The 23,058-nt window shown below is 42.3% G+C and overlaps 1 protein-coding gene across 1 annotated transcript in view; it reads left to right on the top strand.

The window, feature by feature from the left end:
* The window catches only part of LOC308120575 (zinc finger matrin-type protein 4), a 53,579-nt gene that overhangs the window by 11,567 nt on the left and 18,954 nt on the right, over positions 1 to 23,058 (top strand). The window contains exons 2-5 of the mRNA XM_080481246.1: positions 4,161 to 4,277; positions 9,081 to 9,173; positions 16,541 to 16,718; positions 20,423 to 20,680. Of these exons, the coding sequence (XP_080337372.1) occupies positions 4,167 to 4,277; positions 9,081 to 9,173; positions 16,541 to 16,718; positions 20,423 to 20,680 (640 nt within the window). The 5' untranslated portion in view covers positions 4,161 to 4,166. The remainder of the gene's footprint in view (positions 1 to 4,160; positions 4,278 to 9,080; positions 9,174 to 16,540; positions 16,719 to 20,422; positions 20,681 to 23,058) is intronic.

The raw sequence follows: 23,058 nt of genomic DNA, 5'->3' as shown, positions 1-23,058 counted from the left end.
AACCTTTGCCTTGGCTCTGTTTAACAAACCCTGTGCATTTTCTATGGAGTCTGCTTTTGGGTTCCTCACAATCCCTGACTGGTTATACTATTACTTCTACCTTTTTTGTCACCCTCTTATTTCAACTTACTGTAGTTGTAACATTGTTGAGCATTGAATATTTACAATAACTGTAATGTGTTTTTTTTTCATCAGAGTGATCACTCAGATTACTCTTTATGTTTTTACAACACTTTGATCATTGAACAAACGGGAGCTTCACTCATAATTAGAAGGCACCTTCTCCACTCAATGCTGTAGGATGGGATCCCATTCTTCAACTAGCTTTTGTTGCAAGGCACCCAAAGTGGTTGTGTTGGTCGCTCTGGCTCCAACCGGCCTGACAAGCCATTCAATCTGCTCTACTCCTATATTCTAGTGATGAACATCACTCTGTCAGGTTGCAAATTACCATCTTGCAGGTTAGAGTTTGACCCCAGGCTGTGGATTTATGGGATCGCCACTGGTAGCAGAATTTCATCTCGATATCTCTCTGAATTGAGATTGCCTCCAATGATAGCAAGCTTTTTTTCGCCGGTAGTTAGTGCCGCAATAAGCAAAGCGCTCTCTGTGTCTTCTTTGCACTTTGACCTTACAATCCAAGTGCTGAAGGCAAAATGTTGACTGAGGGAATTGGAACCTCGACAGAAAAGTCAATATCAACAGCAAAGAAAGGGTATTTCGTATTGACAGAAATGATTTGTTAAATATTTCAAGGTTGCAATGTACATGTTGGCAGACACTCAGGCTTAACAGTATTACACATTCTATTAAAAGGTATGATTACATCAACAGACATTCCCTTACTTCTTGTGCATAGTTTGTATGCTTTTATTTGTATAGTAGCGTGTGTTACTATTCACCTTGTAGTAGATGGACCTGCATTGCATCATTGTTCTGATGCAGACTGGTGAATAAAGAACCCCTCTGGGCTCGTTACATAGTTCCCCCATAAATACTGAAATAGTTTAGTCTACTAACCTCTGCATGCATCGGAGACAGAAATAGAATACAGGTATAGTTTACCTTTTGATGGTTTCTTGACTGTGCTGACGTAAAAAAAAGAAGTCACATATTATTCATGCCTATTTTGGGAAGCAAGATCAAAAAATTATGTTGAAGTTAGACTATATTAGATTGCCCAGAACCCATGCCGTACACAACTGTCATGTTCAGTGCTCTCTATAAAACCTGTTCCTCTTGCTTTACCTCTCTTATCATGTGCTCCACAATCTGTCTTTCTGTCTTTCTGCTCCGTTAGCCTTGCCTTTCCATTAATCTAACCAAAAAGATTGCCTCTATTAATTATCGTGCATCTCCCATCTTGCATGTAATAATCAGCAGTAATAGAGATATTAGGCAGATAAGGATATTTCTGCACCCACATTCGCTTTTAATTAGCTCAGAGATTAAACGAAAGATTCTCGTATGCCTGGCTGACGTCCAGTGAAACAACACAAGATCTTTCGTTCATTCAAAACACTGGGATGTTACATGTTCCACTGAGTAATGTCAGCGTGCAACATATACAGTATCTATACCCTTGTGCTGTGCAGCACACTATAGTGTAGGCAATAAGATGTTAAGGCCTCTGGACTAAATTTGTCATCTGTGGCATTTTAGAAGGACCGTTACACATCACAGGTATGCGTTCCTAAAGAATTTACTGGGCACAAGCTGAAGAAACAGAAGCATCTGTTGTTTTTAAATCAAATACAGTGGTTCTCATTATCAATGTATAGGGCTGAGTTGTGTTTTACTTTCCATTACAAATTAGAGAGTGTCTCTACAGCAGGACTGTAGTTGATTGGAAAACCCAGAGTTCACTAAACAGACAAGAAGAACAGACGAGGCTAATTACCTTACCGATAGTAGACTGTTGGTGTTCATGTGTGCATGAAGTATTGAGCAAATTCATTGGCTAAAAGTAATTAAGCATTGGACATGAGATAAAGGATACCAATTCCCGTCACTACCTTTCTCAGCTGACATATTGACGAGGTTTTGTCTGAGTTTATGTGCAATTCTGGAGATGCCACGCTGTATTAAAGACCTTATTCTCACAAAGCTGCAGGAGCTGACCACCGCAGCACCCGGGCGATAAAACACTTTGGCCCTGTTGTTTCTTCGGCCAAAAGACCTCATCCAGTTTAATAGTTGATGTTCCCGGACCTTTCCCTTCAGACCCGTTACTCACCCTAACCCAGTCAGAGTGGTGCCTTCAGGGCACACATAATGAAGAGAATGGAAAATTGAACAGAAGACCCCAGTGCACATCATTAAACCATTTCTATTAGAGGACTCAGTGTAAAAGAAAAGGAAAACATTGCTGCCAGGTTGTTAGAAGCCAGAGCCACAGCTCCCAGTGGGTTGCTGCTTCTCTCTGGTTTTACTGGTTCAGTATTCTGAGCTCTGACAAGGTTTTAAGACACTGTTTCTCACCAGGGGATCCTGCATTAAACCTTTTCAACAGTTAACTGAAGCTGTAACCCACGCGGCTGCACCATTCTTATTACCGCATCATTATTACTTCCTGCCTGTGTTCCAAAATGCTGAGAAGTTTAAGTAAAGGGTTACAAAGTTTCCCCAATATGCATTCAGCAGCAGTGCACAGCCATTACATTCTGGCTGCTGCTGCTGGGATAGAATCATGATTCATGGTGTAACTCTCATAAGTTGCACTCTCTAAATTGCATGAACCAAGTATATCACAATTATAGAGACAGTGACATTACCATTTGCAGTCCAGGATGTTTGAAATGCATATGAAGTTGCTGCTCATCAGTTCACTCATTATTTTAGTGTGCTTATTGATATGGCTAAGGCTACAGCAATACACCAGTCTTATAAATCTCAGCCTCAACACTCCATATAAAAGTCACAAAAACAAACATTTCAAGATGTTACAATATGAAATAACGCTCTGAATAATTCTTCAGTGTTGATATAACATCTCTGACTGTGTACATAGTGCTTTTTAGGATTTTGTGGGCAGATCAGAGTCACTGCTGCTCTGTCATTTATTTGTTGAATATAATAATGTCTCCAAATGTAAGTGAAGCTTTTTTTATTTTATTTTTATTTTAGATTGCAGTTGAGCTGCAAAAGGCAGCCTCGTAGTGAAAATGAAAAATGGGTCAAGTTAAATAATTAAAATTAACTTAAACATTGTAAATCTCTATCATTTTTAAGAAAATGTTCAACGTGTGTCCTTGCTTGCTGCAAAGGAATATGTTTAAGTTCACACTTTACACTCTGTGCCATTTAAAATATAAAAAAATTGTGAGGAAAAAAAAAGGAAAACAAATGTTTTATCGATAACACAGATCAAATTCTCCACGCTGACGCTCCGTCAATGCGTTACGTTGGTGGAAAATCTGTTTCCAATTTCTTAGTTGCACATACCAACTCATCAACATCCCAATTCACCAAACAATAATGAGGTTATTCACCAATTACTCACTTCACTTAACTACTCTTACTCAAGTAATCTTTTGGATGCCGACTCTTGACTTTCACTTGAGTAATACTATGCCAATACAACAACACGTTTACTTTAGCATTCCTAAAGTATTCTACCCACCTCTGGTTGTGAGACACTAGAGTGGATCACAGCTGACTGTAGGCAAGTCTTTTTAGTTTCATGTTTAGGTGTTTTTAAATGATGAAAGAAATACACAACAAATTAGTTTCTTTTCCAAGTCAAACACACAAAAACTCAAGCTGTGGCCTCAGGCCACTGTTTCCAAGACTGGAGCCAAAGTCATCCATGAGAGGATGTTCTGACAGAGAAGATCAACATATTTTGAGTTGAGCTGTCATCATGAATTTGTCATTCTTGGGCGGGGGTGGGGGCGTAGGGGGGGGGGGGGGTACTTCTAAATTGAGATAAGATATTTGCACGCTCATGCACCTCGAACACACATTGCAAGCTTCCCTGACATTTATTCTGTCCTGCATTTTAATCATGTTCCTATTTGCATATGTGTGTGTGTGTGTGTGTGTGTGTGTGTGTGTGTGTGTGTGTGTGTGTGTGTGTGTGTGTGTGTGTGTGTGTGTGTGTGTGTGTGTGTGTGTGTGTGTGTGTGTGTGTGTGTGTGTGTGTGTGTGTGTGTGTGCAGTCTCAGATGAAGATGAAGTCTGCGGGCGTCGTGGATGGAGGATTGTTCACAGAGAGCTATTGTAACATCTGCAATGCCCAGCTCATCTCCGAGTCCCAGCGCACCGCTCACTATGAGGTGAGTCCTTCTGCCTATGTTTTACCAGGGAAAAATAATTTCTGGTTGGAATGAAACATTGGGGGGGGGGCTCTTTTGCAGAAAACAAACAAATGTGATTCACAGGCAGATTCCTGCACTGTACACTCTGCAACTGCCTTATTTGTACCAATTTGTGCTTGTGCCGTTCAAAATGGTGCTCATCTATTATACATAGACTTAATGCAGCATGGTAATGCTAGTTACTTGCAAGCTTGCTTATACACACACACACACGCACACACACTATTTGTTTTAATGTAGTCTACCTCTGTCAGCAGACTCAACGAGTAATTTAATGGATGGCCATTAAATAATCAGGTCTTGCATTATTCAACCCAGATTCGGATGTGTGTGAGTGTGGCGCACACGTGTTCATGTGAGTGTAAGCTTGCATGAAATGCACTGCATTGAGGTCGTCCTTGATTACAAGACACAATTGGGATTAACAAGCAGACTAATGAGGACAAGGCCCTTATCTCGAGAGACTGGAGCAGGGACACTCGCAGTGTGTGTGTGTCTGCACGCCTGTGTACCTACAACATCCACTTGACAGTAATCCATTTCTGTCCCTCATCCTGAGTCTGGCAGAAACGCAGCTTCGAGCAGAGCTGACGAGTCGACAAGTTGCATCACTGCGTGTCCTCAGTGGCACCAGTCACAGTAGGTCAGTAGATCAAGGACATGGTGCAGAAAAAAAAACTGTGTGAAACTGTGGGAAGACTTTGAATGTAATGAATAAAAACAAAGAAAAGGAAAATTAGCCGCAGCATCACTTTTTTCATTACAACTTTGAAATTTCAATTTCAAAAAATCAAATGTTTTGATGTTTCTTTGGCTTCACGCTTTAACAAAACGGCAAGTCACACCAGGACAATACTGGGGTGAAACCTCAACTGTACAGGAGATGGTACTAAACTCTGATGATGCTTTGAGTTCACCCACCCATCCGTTCATTCTCTACACTTCATTTATTTAGTCGTGGGTTGCAGGAAGCCGAAGCCCATTTCAGCCAACACGGGGCAGAACACAGGGTACACTTTCAGGAGATTTCCAGTCCTTCGAAAGGCAAACACAGAGAGACAGACATCCACCCACACTCACGTTCATATGCACAAACTATTTCGTTTCCAATCAACCTAATAGACAGTAGTCTGTGGAAGGAAACCTGATTACTGAGAGAATGTGCAAACTTACATATGTTTGATCCAGTATATTTGATTTAAAGTGAGCCTAATCATTGCATCACAATGTTTCCCAGAGTTGACATATTTTCCTCAATTAAAAGCAGAGAGTTAATACTCAATATGACATTGCAGCACCAAAAAGAAGTGTCTGTACGTCGAATACTTCACATGTTTCTAAAGCTAAAAAGGTTTGTTTGTTGAAGAAGTTTAGTTTCGAAGAGTGTTTGCTGGCTTAGCCGTGCCTTGGATGTGTGGCAAAAATCTATTCCAAGTCATTAAGACAAGAAAAAGCATGTTAAGCAACTCACTTATTATAAAAATTAAAAAAATCTAAATATTAAGTTTGCATTCGTGTTACATTGCTCAAGATAAAGGTTGATGGTGTTTTTATGACACAAGGGCAACAACAGGCTAATGAGAAGGTTTTTGGGGCAGAGACTATTTTTAAAAAATCCACATTTCACATTTTAAAGTCTTCTTTTCATACACACTCTGTATCGTTGTTTCTTGTGGCCAGATCACCACCGATTTGTCTTGAATTTTCTGTGGAATACACAAACACACCAGAATGACGTGACAGGCATTTTTTCACGGTTGCCCTCTGCCCTGTGCACTCCCGCCAAGTTGCTTTGACACTTGGAAAACCAGAGAAGGAAAGAAAAAAACAGCGAGACATGCAGAGTCCATTAGAGTGGGACGAGCGCTGAGGGTCAGTGCCGGGTAACCATGGCGACACGAGGTCCCGCTTTTAGCCCATTCCTCAAAACCATCCAATACATGACCATTAAAACACCTATAAACACAAGTTTACACTCAAGACCCCCAACACACACACACACACACACACACACACACACACACACACACACACACACACACACACACACACTGACAAAGCACATTAACAGACATCTGACAAGTGAGGAGGCATAGGAGGTGGTGGTGGTGGTGGCGTGGGGGGGGGGGGGGGGGGGGGTTCTTCTCCTGGAGCAACGGATCCAATCCAAGCATTGGAGCAGCAAGTACAGTGTCTTCTCAGAGTCTCCCATTAGCTTCCATTGCGTGCCATAATATTCAATTACATCCAAAAAGCATTCGACAAAAGGTGACCAATTAATTCAGTCAACTCCGTCTCCAGTCAGTGCAAGGTTTCACATTTCTTTCTTCAGTTATGTCATTATTGTAATTGTTACTTTGAACCTCATGTTTTATAAGTGTGTAGCAGTCATAGTACAATATTCACGATGGTTGTCCACACCAGCTGTTGGAAAATTGCCCCAGCAGCAGAAAATGGAGATAAATAGATGTTATATAATAGGCAGGAGTGAAGGCCAGCCAATGCCAATAAAATTATACGCATGCAGGAAGATAGTCGCAGTGTCATCCTTGAACACAAACACACAGTGCTGTCTAAACACACATGCAGTCACTGATATTTACTCTGGAGTGTATGCAGTGAATTTCATTTTCCTGTATGAAAGGGTCAGCTCGCAGCTACAAGGACCACTCCCTGTGCTTTCACATAAACATTTTGTTATATTCCTTATTGTTATAGCTTACAGACTTTAGTCCTTGAAGTCTTTTCAAACAGGCAAACAAAGTACAAGCTCTCCGGTTAGGTTCTGAATACTAATTGATACAAACACAAAAGCATCCAGCGTTACAATAGCATTGCGTTCAAAGAAGCATGAAGTTATCAGAAAAATGTATGTGAAAATTAATGTTTAAACTTGTTTCATATGAGAAGATATTCCTCAAATTGTTTTAACAAGTTGCCCATTGGACTAGTATATTTCAGTTTTTTGGTAAAAAGTCACCCAGTCCGATAGAGAAAACACATAAACTGTGAAGCGACTGCATAAGTAAAGAAATTCTTTGTCATTCCAAATTATGAGCATGTTTCTACTTTTTTTTTTAAGATTATATTTACAATTTACTATTGGTTCAGCCATCCGTTCTACAACGTTTAGCCATAACATCGTGACTACTGACGGGTGTAGTGAACTCTTTATTGGTATCTGTTAGTGGCTGGGATAGATTAAACACCAAGTAATATTTTATTCCTCAGTTTTTGTGTTACAACCAGAAAAAATGGGACAAACTAAAGTATTTGAGCAAGTTTGACTCCAGCCAAATTGTGATGTCCAGACTGGATCAAGACATTTCACAAGCTGCAGCTCCTGAAGTGTGTTCCCAGGCAGAGGTGGTCAGTATCTATGGTTTGAGAATATCTAAGTGGTCCGAGGAAGAAAAACAGCTGAACGGACTCATGAGCATCCATGGGTCATTGATCCATGTGTCTCCTTGGAGGAACCCTCTTCCACCTTATGGGTCTGCTGCTAATGTCTTGGTAGAGTCCAGGTTTCCACAGCAAACGAGGAAAGCACACAATGTTAGGTCAGTGGTCACAATGTTAACTCACTTTGTACTGACTCCGCTGAAGCCTCACCAACACATTAGCCCACAAAATTGTATCTTTTTTCATTCTACTGCTGTTTTTTTCTTTTAAAAAAAATAATAAGTTAACGTCTCATACATTAGATTATATCTAATACAAAAAAAGTGCAGAAATCTATTTAGTATGGGAGGAATCACACGAAAAATGAAGGTGAGATTTCTCACCGCTGTGCTGCCAATTAAGACATAGTTTTGAAAGTCAATCTGAAAGTTAGAATCACCATAAATCACATAAGAGGAAGAGTAAACATCCATCAGTATGTTTATTTTTCCCATGTGAAGCCAGTCTTCACAGCTAAACACCAATTTTAGCTGAGAGTGATTAAATATTTTCTACAACAGCTTTTCCTCTAATCTTGTCCTTAAAAATATTATGTGGTATTCAACACATTAACAAGTTAAACCCGAAGTGATTTACACAAGAGTAAAGAAAAACACCTTGATCCTATTATGTTTTGCCACTTTGACATATTGTTCCCAGAAGTCTCCTTTTTCTGTTTATGCCAGTTGTTATGCCAACACCTTTTATCAGGACACAATATTCAGAAATGAGTTGTGAACAGTTTATTGGCAGATTATGTGTCACCACCTGCAGGAAGGTTCTTAAATGGTGCAATGTGATCTGGGTGACAGTGCTCAGACTGTCACCCCCGCGACCCGGAAACGGATAAGCGGAAGAAAATGAATGAATGAATGAAAGTAAAACATGCAAATCTTGTTTGTCTGTGAAGCTTACTTTCACCATCTTTAGGGACTGATTACAAAAATGCTGACACCTTTCTGGAGATCATATCTTAAATAGTCTACAATTTAACTTTGTGCCATCTAATCTATTTTACAGCTCACCTCAGCCAGTTAAAGAATCGGTGTGTACAGTTGAAGTAAAGAGTCTTCACCACCTCACTTCTCTGTACTCGTACGTATTACTCAGAGCTCTACAAAGCCGAGGCTGACCCGAGTCATTAGTCACCTACCCGGGGGCAGATTGTCTGCAAGCATCATCAGCCAAAACAGAGATGAAAGCTTGGAACGGTGTTGGCAAGATGGAGTGACAGTCATTGATTTTTTTTTTCTTCACTTGGCTCACGTGAAACGTTAAAGCTCAACTCACCGGTGATCTTTTTGTCTTTCTCTCTCTCAGAGTAAGAAACATGCCAACAAGGTACGTCTGTTCTACATGCTTCACCCTGAAGACGGAGGACCGCCATCCAAAAGACTGAGGCCAGATAACCCAGTATGCTCTTACTCAACCCTTGTGTGTGTGTGTGTGTGTGTGTGTGTGTGTGTGTGTGTGTGTGTGTGTGTGTGTGTGTGTGTGTGTGTGTGTGTGTGTGTGTGTGTGTGTGTGTGTGTGTGTGTGTGTGTGTGTGTGTGTGTGTGTGTGTGTGTGTGTGTGTGTGAGTGTGAGTGTGAGTGTGAGTGTGTGTGAGTGTGTGAGTGAGTGAGTGAGTGAGTGAGTGATGGGGACACATTATATCATGGAGACATAATTTAGAGCCTTAAACGAGAAATCATTTGAGAATATGTGAATGTTTATCTGCGTTTAAATTGGGATCCTCTCCAGCGCCCGGCTACCCAAAGTTGAATAAAACTGTACAGAACATGTACGGATGTATGTGTGGAGAATGGACTGCCAGTACTGATGTGCTTTGAAAGACATTTACCCAGTCAGTGAATTTGTCTTTCATCCACTGTCGATGACAAAAACCTGAGTGCCATGCCTCGGTCTAATCCCTTGCTCGGCTGGTCCACTTTCAGCCTGAACTACTATAGCCAAGAGCTCAGGGGAATATTTGTTTGATCTGTTGTGTGCAGTTGTATGTTGTGATTCTCCCAATAGAGATTATGCGTTTGCTGTGTTTCTGGTAAGATTTAGGGGCGGCAAGTGCCGCCAAAGCAGCTCTATATCTGACTATTGCAGGCCACAGCTAAGGAGGTCAGCACATTACCAATGTTTGTGTGCACGCTCTGCTGGTAGGCTATTGTGTTTGTATATTTCCAAGCTCCGCTCGGCAACTGTTCTGCTGAGGTTGCATTCACATCTCCCGCGTAATTGGGAATGCTTGGGATTCAGATATGGAGCATTACTGCTATTTTTCAGCTGATTAAATGTTGCGTCGCTGTGGTTGTGTGATTCTATGCGCGAGTGTTTATATGTGATGGGCTATTGTGTTTCGGAAAGCACAGTGTGTGTCTCATTTATCTACCTTGTCCCTATATGCGTCCAAAACAAAAACATACACAGACAAAAAACACATGCAGGACACATTAAGGACACAGCTGGTGGAAAAATAAAGCTTAAAAATGGAGAGAGAGAGAGAGAGAGAGAGAGAGAGAGAGAGAGAGAGAGAGAGAGAGAGAGAGAGAGAGAGAGAGAGAGAGGGGATGGCCAGCTGAATCACCAATACAAGATACACAGGAAAAACAAGGAATCACTTTTGGGGTTTTTTGTTGGCGATATGAAACACAAAGCCATACAGGTTTCTACATCAAATTCTAAAATCTCTTTATCTAAGCACATCGAGAGCACATTTTGTTATTGAGTCTTGAATCTAAGAATAGGTTAGGCATTTTAAAAGTATCCGAAAGTGAGCACAGTAATGAATAGCTTTTCCTCGCAAAAATTTGAATAAAATATCCTAAAGTAAAAAGAACCCCACCCCCAATTAGACTTTTGCTGCTTCCGCACAAAACTCTTTCCCCAGGAAAGGCCTGCATCACATTTTAAAAACCACCAGCTTAGATCAAACCACACACCGAGTCCCACAGAATTATATTACCAACTCTGAAATTAGTTAACATTTTTGCCCTTTTCATTCTTTGATCCTAAAACAAGGGCTGCATCTGAAGAAAAATGCCACATGCAACACACATACAACATAAAAGAGTCATTTAAAATGTAAAAAAAAGGCTTTTTTAATGTTCCAGTCAATCCACTCAATAGAAGAAGCCCATTAGCTTTCTGTCCATGAAAGCTGATACGTTCACTCCTGAGTTTTCTCCCTAGATAAACATTAGAAACAGGTTATTCTTTGAAACGCACAAGTCATGCAACTGTGCCAGAAAGCAAAGTTATTGAGGGCAAAGTGAAAGTGCACATCTTTATACTGCCAGTCCATAACGAGAATTCAAATGTTTGTCCAACAGTTGTTATGAAGGGGAAAAGTTGAGAGAAGAGTTTTTGTTGTGTTCACCCTTTCTGCTCCATGAGCGGTCGATTCCTGTGTCAAGGTCAGCTTTTTCAACACTGACACTGGACATCATGAAATAAAGAGGCTTCAAGAAGTCGATGGATATTTTGTGAACGCATGGCTTGTGTCCATAAAAACAAAAATAAATAAAAATTGGCAAATCTCACAATTTATTGGGGAAATCTCAGATTATCAGTCTGTATCGACCTACCAACATTAACAGTATTTATGGGCACCTGCTCTAATATTTAATGCTCAACTACGTCAACCCTAGTTCCCGATATACACTGATGCACAACATGAAGTGATACACACACACACACATACACTTACACACACATACACCCAATAACATGTCAAGGGCTTCTGGGTTGGCAAACACACTAACACATACCCTAGAAATACACACACCTGCGTCTCCATCTGTCTCCCTAAGTGACATGAGTCAGCCTGTCGTGGCTTTCACCTCATATGGGACACTGAAGACACATAAATGGGCCATGTACACACACACACACACACACACACACACACACACACACACACACAGACACACACACACACACACACACACACACACACACACACACACACACACACACACACACACACACACACACACACACACACACACACACACTCTCTCTCTCTCTCTCTCCTCATCTACCACACTCTACCAAGCTGTGAGTGCCATAGCCAGACCTTTGTTCATAACCTTTCACACAGAGATGTGACATTGATTATCTGACAATGCAGAAAAATTGATGTCGGCTGAACAAAGCTGAAACTCATCTCCCGAGAAGAAATTCTCGCCATTCAATTTGAAATAAACTTTTCTTTTCATCTCTTTCATCTTTTTTTTTTTTTTTTTTCCCTCCCAGGGGGAGTTTTGCACGTCTTTGCTCCGTGCCTCACCTTAGTGTTTTTGGTCCTCTGTTTTGTTCCTGATTGACACGGTGCAGTCCGATGGGAACCACAGAAAAAGGCTTTTCACAGAAACAAATAAAATGCTGGTGTGAAATGCCATGCCTTCAGGGTTTTTTTTCTTTTTGTGTGTGCTTGTGTCTAGGTGAACGTGGTTGTCGCAGAACGAACATGGAGAAAGTAGGTCGTGAAGGTGCACACAGAAGAAAAGGGAGGAGACTCGATTGATTTTTCTCCTCATGCTTTAGCCTGCTCCGTCTCTCTGCGAGCGTCATTTTCCATCCACGCTAAAAACTATGAGATAACTGTTAGAGGCAAAACATTTTTTATTTTTTTTCCTTTAACTCTTTTTCTCCGCTAACACTATATTTGCACTGTCGCTCATCTGGATTTACACTTTCAGAGCATCTTCAAACTCCAAATGAGAACGTCTGTTTCCCTGTGCTGCTTCATGTGTATATTTAGAAATGTTTCCCACGGCGCCTCAACGCAGAACAGGGGGAGAAGTATGGAGGAGCAAAAAAAAGCAAAACAGAAGGAGAGAAAGATAAACACAGCTAATTAGCGGTCTATTGTTAGGTGCATGAGCTGGGTGAAGCCACCCAAACACGAAAATATTCTGCGATACAGACGTGACTGTCAGGCACTGGATAAACAGCAACAGAGGCGGCGCGCGCGCACAAACACCAACACACACAACATTCAGGTCACATGCAAATCAGCCTCGGCAGATGTGCGAGGTGCGACAGGTAGAGACGGCGTAGGACGAGATACAGAGGGGAACACTGGAAACCAGCGAAGGCGGAAATTTAAAAATCAAAGAGAAAGGTTGATGACTTTCAGAGGAGACAGACGACAGAGGAAAACAGTGAGTCACAGATACAGTTCATTGTTTAAAGTGGCTCAGTGGAGTGGCAGCTGTAATGAGCTGACAATTATTCACATGTCACTCACCCACACGCTTGGGATTGTTTCAAACTTTCCCCACACTGTCACCAAATCCCTGGTGTAACATATGTCATTCTTTTAAGCTGATGCGTCTTTGTGTTTCAGTCACATATCTGTCACCAGCTGCTTTTACTTCTCAGCGTGTTTTGACAGGTGAGGCCACTGTGAGGCTGCGGCGGAGAAGCATCACTGGCTGCTTGTCCCAAATCAGTAGGAAAAGCTTGTGGTTGTGGGACATCGACCCACTGTGGTTGATATTCCTCGTCTTGGTAGAAGGAGAACAGGGCAGAACAAGATCTCAGCGGTGTTGGAAATGGAGCGGTGGAGCTGACAGTAGGCAAGGGGGTGGTGGAGTGGAAGGAGAGAACAATAGGATAAATAGTGGAGGAGAAGAAAGGAGGTGCAGGAAGTACAAATTAGAGGGTAGTTGGAGGAGAAATGGTAATAAAGGAGCGAGGGAAAGGCGGGCGAGGATTGCTGGGAATGAAAATGTCCTTCCATGGAAAGAAAAGAGCGGGCTTGTCCTCATGGTCACTGTTTCCCGGGCTGCAATCATGAAAAAAAGATCATCAGCTGAATATAGAAAAGCTGGTTTCACTTCACTTTCAAATTTGCTATTTCCTTTCATCACAAAGCGTGAAAAGAAATGTTGCACGTGCAAATAAAGCACAGAGAATTGAACCTGAGAAAACACTGAGATACTAATGGTAATGGAGGGAAGAGGTCTGGAACCGTTCATATCAAGCCTTTGACATGATCACAGCAGGGACAGACCGGGAGGAGGAGAGGAGACAAGGTGGTAGAGAAGGAGGGACGGGGGCGAGGGCAGGGGAGGGCCTGCCAATACAGATAAATATTTCATCCCACAACACACAGAGTCACTGAGACTGGTGCCCAGAGGGGGAGGGAGGAGAGAGAGAGAGAGACAAAGGCTGAGAGTGAAGGCCGGGCAGAAAGACAAAAAGCAAAATAAGGAGAGTTGTAGAGGGAAAACAGGGAAGAAAAAGATGGGATGGCTGAGAGACAAAGCAAAGCCTCGGAGGTAAAGGTGTCCTTAACTCTCCCATCCACTGCCCATGATGCTAACCGGGGCTGACATAACACACACACACACACACACACACACACACACACACACACACACACACACACACACACACACACACACACACACACACACACACACACACACACACTCGCTTCTATTATTGACCCCCCCCCCCAAGACTGAGGTTTCTCTCCACCAGCTTTATTTGGCACCTGGGCTGAAGAGTGGTGTGACACTAGAAAAGGTTCTGAGAAAGTCTGGATGAACAGAAGCTTCAATGTGATGAGAAAACAAATTTTGATTGCATCTTTTTAAAATTCCGTCCCCATTTTTTTTATTTGCATAACTGAGCATGTGGAACATGAATCTCCATACTGCTCCATTAGCCCACTTCCTTTTGGCATGGTTGTCACAGACTTTTTGGGGGAACGTGCCTGCAAGGTGATCCCCCTCACTTTAGTCACAAGAGCATTGTGAGGTGTTGATGCTGATTGATGAACTGATTGGCTGTTCTGTTTTACCCAAAAAGTCTTTGTAAAACACATACTGGCCTGCATTCGCCTCTTCTCAACCCAGCCACATACATTTATTGTTTTTGACATTTTGTGCATGTGGGCATATTGAAACAGGAACATCATTTCCAAGCTGTTGTCACAAAGTTCAGAGCACTGAAATGGTATTGTGCACAGCAGCTAGATTCTCTTTGAATGGTGCAAAAAGGATCTTAGCCGAACCTATGAAAAGATGAAAAAGATAAAGCACGAGGGCAGCTGTTTCAGTTTCCTCAACCTGGTATTTTTTATACCTCACGAGAGGTGAGTGGAGGGAGAGCTCAAGGATGTGCTGGAAGTTTGTGACTGAGCAACCTCGTTGCTTTCTTCCACCGTTCTTATGGTTGACAGTAACCATTTGTTTGATAAAGAGACAGTTTGCCAGCCTATTGCTTGTCTTTCTTTCAGCACATCCTTGCCGAAGCTACAATAGCATTGAACTGGACACATCAGATTATCAACACTCTTGTGGAAAGCAGTAACAGGCTCGGGGATGAGATGTATGAAGTAGATAAGAGTGCATTGCTCAGCCCAGTGAATGGAAACTCTGTTTAAAAAAAAGGTGGGACTTTAAAAAGTCTTTTCTATCGCCTCAATGCTAAACAGGCAGCTGTAAGCTCTATCGACAAACACATATTTGTTCACATATTATTGATAAATCTGCCAAAATCAGTGTGAACTGAAAAAGTCGATTTTTGTATTGAATGCTTTATTTATTTTTTCTTTTAAATCAACTACGTCCACCAGTATATACACAACAACAATGTGTGGATCCACTTACCAAGAAGGACAAGAAAAAAAACACCTATGTAAATCATTTATTTTCAAAATTGGTGTCAGATTTACAAATGGGGTTACAGATTAGGTTCAGCGTCAAGAGCAAATGTTAGGCAAACTGCAATTAAGATTATCATCAGGGTTAGGAAATTCATCTCAAGCTCTGGTTTGAAGTAAGACAAACATCCTCACGTGTGTGTGTGTGTGTGTGTGTGTGTGTGTGTGTGTGTGTGTGTGTGTGTGTGTGTGTGTGTGTGTGTGTGTGTGTGTGTGTGTGTGTGTGTGTGTGTGTGTGTGTGTGTGTGTGTGTGTGTGTGTGTGTATGTTGTATGTATTCATTTGTGCCAATCGAGGGAGTTGTTTTTTTTTCCCTTTGGGAGCAACTCCCCCCGCATCATTAGTAATGAAGCAGCAGTGGTGAAAAGGGCCAAGCCACAGTCTCAGCCCAGAGAGACAGATGAATATTTGATCAGGCCTGCCTTTGTGTGTGTGTGTGTGTGTGTGTGTGTGTGTGTGTGTGTGTGTGTGTGTGTGTGTGTGTGTGTGTGTGTGTGTGTGTGTGTGTGTGTGTGTGTGTGTGTGTGTGTGTGTGTGTGTGTGTGCGTGTGTGCGTGTGCGTGTGTGTGTGAGACCAATTTCTGTTTTAGGTGATCGTTTCTGATGTTTCTACATTGTGGCGATATGTAGACTAGTGCATTAATGCTTGTAGACTATGATTTAAGTTAGAACTCATACGGGTTAGTTCCTTGGTTGTGATGGGTACAGTAAAGGGCTGAAAAGGCAGTAAGGTCCCGTTTACATAATAACGATCCAGTGAAAATGCCATTGGGGGGTTTTGAGGTTAAACGGCGATTAGGGTTAATTTAAGGTCAGGGTAAGGCAAGTTAATTAGTCAATGTAATGTCCTTGGAATGCAGTGAAGCGTGTGTGTGTGTGTGTGTGTGCGTGTGTGTGTGCGTGCCAGTAGGGTTTGTGCAAAGCCTAACTTTCATCTCCCCCCTCTTCACATTAAATCACCCCTTTATTGACCTCCCCCAGTCTTGTTTTCCTTGCTCCTTCATCCCGCCACTCTTTCCTCAACCATGATGTAAATATGACTCCACAAGACGCCTCCTCACACTCTCTTTTACTGTCCTTGTCTTTTCTCTTTTATCTCCTGCAGGACTGTGCTGAGACAGAAGTAGACAGAAATAAGTGTTGCACCTTGTGTAACATGTTCTTCACGTCTGCAATCGTGGCGCAGTCCCACTACCAGGGCAAAACTCACGCCAAGAGAGTTCGTCTGGTGCTCGGGGAGCCTCCCAGTCTCCACACAGCCATGGCGAGCCCTACAAACACAGGTATCTGGCACCCTCTGCTTATTTATCAGTGCAGTCTGGATTTGCCATCAGCAGCATGAAGAAATTCACACATTCAAACACTGCGCTGGTTGAGCTGTGGATCTCACACTAGCTACTGAACTGCACAGCAGATTAACGAGTCATGGAAATATGTGAAACCCATTTTTTGGGGGGGGGGGGGGGGGGGGGGGGGGTTACTCATTTGTTAAGACGTTACATTTAATTTTTAAGACTGAATAGTTGAGATTCGGATACAGACTGCACGATTTGGCTGAAGTAAACCTGTGTTCTCTCTCTCCCATTATTGCAAATAAAAAGTGCCTATATGATGGTGCCTTTGAATTGAAGCAAATCAATGCTTCTATTGGATTTCAAAGTTGTTGTTTGCTCACAGTCAATTGCTACTAAAGACCAAGTCAATTAACAGTCATCAAACACATTCCCCCATTTGCTCATACATTACATAATCCAAGCTTCCACATTTCACCACGTGCTGAAAACTCTTTTGGTTCAAAGCATTTTTCAATCCATCTTTTCTTGGTATTTTGTTATGTGTTTTTTTTTTTTCAAATCTGAAGTTGAATTTGAGTGCTTTAGCCATTTTTAATGTAAACCCAAAGCCTCAGTATTTTGGAGGATAAATGTGTCAGGAAATGTTAACACAATCAGAAAGGTCAGAGGTTCAAGAAGTAGAACTACAAAGGTCACCAACTAAGACAGACTACAATTCATAAACTTGTTATCATAAATAAGAAACATTAGATAATAATACCAGTCGCCAAGAGATTTTAATTCATGCCTGTGATTGTTGCCTGCGATTAGCATTTTTTATGTTTGCGCTGGGTAGTTGTCCCCAAGGGAGCTTTACATAATGTGATTCGAATTACATTTAAAGGCTGTAAATGCACAATCACTCCAAAACGGGGCATTATAATCAAGCCCCTGGGTGACTTTTGCTAAACTTTGGCCTACTTTGTGAGAGTGTCACTCCTGCACAGGCGCTGTTGTGATGTTTGTATGGTTTTCCGGCAGTGGGACCTTAAGGAAAAGAAACATGAGAACAAGCACAAGAACAGAGGAAGAGTGACCTGGGAGAGAAGAAAAAGATTTCAGGAGAGATTAAAGTCAAAAGTACCCTTCATGATCACTCTGAGATGAGCGCTCTGCACAAGATGCACAGCCAAGCTGACAGGCTAAAGCACACATAGGCACGCACAGTCCTCAGAAATACACACACACAAGCAGGATGAGTGATGCAACTGTAACTATCGACGCATGGACTCTGACATACATGCATTAACACATGCACACCAACCACATAGTGTGGAGAGCGATGCCGACCCCCTTAAGAGACAGAGCAGAGCCTGTACCTGAGTCCAAACCCCCACATGATTGAAAAAACCAGCACTCCTACACACACTCCCCGTGCCCCACTCTGTGAAAAACTCTTACTTCCGCTTCAGTGTGCACAGATTCCAGTCAGGAGAGGAGAAATGGTGGGAAAACAAGGGCTGGAGAGATGAAATACATTAGAGGATTTCTCCCTGTTGCTGTTCGCCACGTGCTGTTCCACAGAGCTGTCAGGGGCGAGTAGCTTCACTCACGCACAAACACTCACACGAGTGAGACAGCAGAGATTTGAGGACGGCTTGTGCTTTTGAGTTTAATGAAATGACAAAAAAAAAAAAAAAGAGTTCTAGGATTGAGTTTTGTAACTGAGACAATAGTGTGGCAATGGCAGACAAAAGCAAGGGGAATATGAGTGGGTGTGGTTGCCAAGATGAGAAGAGACATGGCCATAGATACAGTAACTATGCGAACAGAGCCTGAAGACACATCAAGGTACGAGCAGCCAATCAGCTCACGGGGCGAGAGTCAAGTCAACATGGGCCCACACATTAAAAACACACAGAAACTAGCACACTTCATTCTCATGGTCACCGCTCAACAATTCACAACGGCCCTTCAATTGTTATCGGTGAGCTGATGGTAAAAAGTGATGTGACTCATTTGGTCTGAAAAGTATGCGTGAGTGAGATTTTGTTTGTCATATTAAATGTCTGCGCATGCAACATTGTTGCTGCACACTCACAGTTGGTGTAACTCAAGAGTCATTGACATGTTGTGGATGGCGAATTGGCACATTTGGACAAGCCATCTGGCACCGTAAGTGTTCTCGTGCAATTTGGCCACGGACCTGACACCCCACCTCTCCGGAGGATTTCTTTTGGTACATGTACCCTACCATGCACATGCGAGCGAGCTATTCTTGAGCTTCATTCACACTCACACACACACACACACACACACACACACACACACACACACACACACACACACACACACACACACACACACACACACACACACACACACGCACACAAACGAGTGACTTCACACATTTTCTGAAGCGTGGATTACACATGCACTGCACCACAGGCACACAGACACACACACACACACACACACACACACACACACACACACACACACACACACACACACACACACACACACACACACACACACAGCCTCTCACACATACGCAGTCTTCTCTGCGCTAGACGCGGTCGCATCCTGCGGACATGTCAGGGCCTGTTGGCTATTAATGGGCAATCACCATGGTAACCAGTGTCATGTCATGAGTAGCAGGTCACCTGGAAGTCTACCATTTCTCTTTTTTTTCATTCCCTCAGAGGAGAGGAGCGATAAGAGAGATGAGAGAAGATGATGGAGACTGAAAAAAGACGAATAGTAGACGTGAGCAGGGAGACGTTTTGTTAAGAGCTTGCTGACAAGTGGTGCGGCTGACATTATTTCAGCTGTAGTCTGTGTAACTTAGGAGATACATATACTGTATGTGCTTAGAACTGCAGAATTTGCTGAATTGATGGGCACATATGTCAGTAGATTTCCATGTATTTTCACATTTCTCTAGAGAAGCATGTCAAGTCAAGAGCGTAAATTCCAGATTTGATTTGACATTTTTGGTCCCAATGGACCTGTATGTGTGATACACACCCGCACCGCAGCATCAGATACGTAGTTACGTTAATATACATATTTCTTTTAAGCCTTCAAGGGCAGTCGTCATTTGGAATGTTTTTACAGCAAGAGAAAACGGGGATTTTGATGTAAAAATACCAAACCACTATAGTAGGGAACAATTTGCATAAACAAGTGGTCCTTCAACATTAGAAACAAAAACAAGGTAGTAGCAGTTTTACCATCAGAGTATTTTACACAGTTTCAACAATATTTACAGGTGCTTGCTCCATTAAGAAGTGTTTTACTCATTGTTCTAACTTTAGATTTTTTCTTTTTTTTTTTTTAATGTGTATTGTGAAATTTTCTTGAACAAACCCTTTCAAGCTTGGAAACCACTGACTTAACAACACTGCATTGTGGACTTCAGCACCATTTTTGTTTTTTGCTCTCAGTCCTAATCACTACAAACCTATTGCTTTTAATTATAAATATAATACATGCTCTTTCTGGTGAAGCATGATTTTGGGATTTACTTTATCTAACGAGCGCGTGTGTGAGTGTTCATTTTTATGTTAATGTAATTTCATGAAAATATTTTCATGTCTTGTCATTTCGTATTAGAACTTCATTTGCATTTGAATTACTTTTAATATTATCCCTCACTCTTCCCTCCTTTTTTCCTCTGCTGCCACCGCTCCATTCACCGCCTGTCAAAGACTCCTCTCCCTCCACTCCTCTGCCGACTGACGCTGCCACGTGCCCCCCTCCTCCCGCTGCCCTACCCTGGCCCATGGCGGTGGTCAGTGGGAATGGTGGGAGAGAGGCTGGTAAGTACTGCTGCTTGTGTGGAGCCTGGTTCAACAACCCGCTGATGGCCCAGCAGCACTACGAGGGCAAAAAACACCGCAGGAACGCAGCCAGGGCACGCCTTCTGGAGCAGCTAGCGGGCAGTCTGGATGCCACGGAGACCACAGGTCAGTGTTTTGGACCCGGGCCTAACGCAAACGACCGCGAAAGGTCAACATGAGTGTTGGGATTTTGTGTGAGGGAAGACGATAAGTGGGAGAAGTACATGTAAGGCCAGTGGGAATGAGAACGGACGTGTGAAATGTTCATAAGCCTTTGAGTGCAGTCTACATTTCATAGATGTACTGAACTAATACACACCAGTTGTACACAGATAAAACAAGCAGTGGTTGTGAGAAGTATGACAACAAAAACAAGAAAACCTTTAGGAAATCTAATTTATACTGAAACCATAGACTGTTCCTTTAAATCAGACTAAAGTTTCCATGTTCTCATGTGTGCGTCCAATATATATATATATATATATATATATATATATATATATATATATATATAAAATCCTCAACAGAATTAGCTGAAATAAAGAGGTACTCCAGCACTAACATTTCAAATGCTGGGTGTGAAGTCATCTTCTGAAAATAGCTCTTTATAACCTCTCCTGTGGCCTCTCAGTGGTCTGAGAGAAGTACTCAAATGACATCCTCCTCGTATCTTAATGTAGACCTATAATATACAGAGGTGCTTTAGAAACAGTACAAAGTGCAGGCATGTAATATAGGCATATAGTATGTGTAACAAATGTAGATGATCCATTTTCCTCCAGTAAATGTATACAGATTTGAGCTCTGAAAGTCACCTTCCTCGGTGAGGAGCATGTGGGAATGTAGTGTGAATGTGTGCTACAGAAATAAAACACACCAGATTGTTGGCTATGTAGTCATCAGCTGCTCGATCACCAAATGGTAAACTGATAACGAAGGCCTCTTTTATGAGGCGGGATCGCACCCTTAGGTCGCCTCTTCAGGCACGTCAAAGGGAAAATGTGGGCAGACCAACATTAATCAGCAGGGCCATCGTGCCACTAAAGGCATAGGAGTTAGTAGTATCCTTGTGAAGCACATTGGTACACGTCACTTTCTGTTAGTAATTAATGTTACCAGGTTCATTGTCAGCCTTGTGGCTACCAGTTCATCCTGTCGGAGACGTCACACTTCTTCCCTCTGTGGTTAAATCTCCTGCCCACTTTTGTCCACTTTTCAATCGTTACCTGTGTGTGTGTGTGTGTGTGTGTGTGTGTGTGTGTGTGTGTGTGTGTGTGTGTGTGTGTGTGTGTGTGTGTGTGTGTGTGTGTGTGTGTGTGTGTGTGTGTGTGTGTGTGTGTGTGTGTGTGTGTGTGTTTTGCTGTTCTCTCATCAATCTTCTGTACCAGCTGTATCTAACTTAGTTTTCTGTGGTGTCTAAAGGGGGTTTGTTGGAGTATGGTGAGGGGTGAGTGGGGTGCTGAGAGTTAGAGCCTCGTAGTTTTGTTCCAGCATGACCATAACCATTTGTTTACTTTGATAAAGTGGCAGCTTGCAAGACAGTTCCAGGTCTTTCTTACCGGCATGTCCTGTCGGCTGCTATTCCAGCAAATCTAACGCATGAAAGTGAAACTTATTCGAGCAAAGTGGGTTTAAATACGAGGCCTTTCTGTGTGGAGTTTGCATGTTCTCCCCGTGTGTGTGTGGGTTTCCTCCGGATACTCCAAGTTTATCCCACAGTCCAAAAAACATGCACACTTCTAAAAGAGATTATTAATCTCAATGTGGTTCTCCTGGCTAAAGAGCATGTTACTTTACCAAGTGGAAGGGCAGCTTCAGTTTTAAAAACCGTGGGACAGAAGCAACAACACGGCATTAATGCAATGAGTAAAATGCAGTGATCTGTGAAAATGCAATTGAAGGAAAAAATTTATTATCTCGTACAGTAACAATACCCAAAGCTCTTTTGGAATAGTGTAACAGTGTCAGTGTACTTTGAAAGTTCCTGTCTGTGAACCTAAACTGGAGTTCACGGTTTGAAAGGTCCATTAACACGTACCGTGTCACCAACAAAAAAACAAAACAGTGTTAAGTTGTTCCGTTGTAATCGTAGCAGCCTTCATTTTTGGATCTTGGCTCCCACCGAGGACGCCAGGGACTGCGACTCTTTGGCTGTTTGAACTTTATGGAGACGTATCATAAGAAATGTTTTGATGGCGCTGTGAAAGTTGTTTACTGGGAGAAAAAGTCCTGAGAAGTTGCCTATCATCCCCATCAAACACTCATCTTCTCCTAATTAACTGTGAATCTCAGTGAGAGCTTATTCATTCTGTTTGCCAGTTCCAACTTTCCATGGCGGTTGAAGGAGATCCCGGCCCGCTCAGATTACTGCAGAGTTTTCACACTTGTTAGGGCTGGCGTGTTGCACTGTGTAGAAAAGCACAGACAGGAGGTAATGCACTGCACAGCGGGGTCAGCTCAGGCAGCCGAATAAAAGCGCGTCATGCACTATTTGTGCATGTGAA

The sequence above is a fragment of the Lipophrys pholis genome, assembly GCF_963383615.2.
Source record: "Lipophrys pholis genome assembly, chromosome: 15".
Taxonomy (NCBI): Eukaryota; Metazoa; Chordata; class Actinopteri; order Blenniiformes; family Blenniidae; genus Lipophrys; species Lipophrys pholis.
This window is presented reverse-complemented; position numbering and strand designations above follow the sequence as displayed.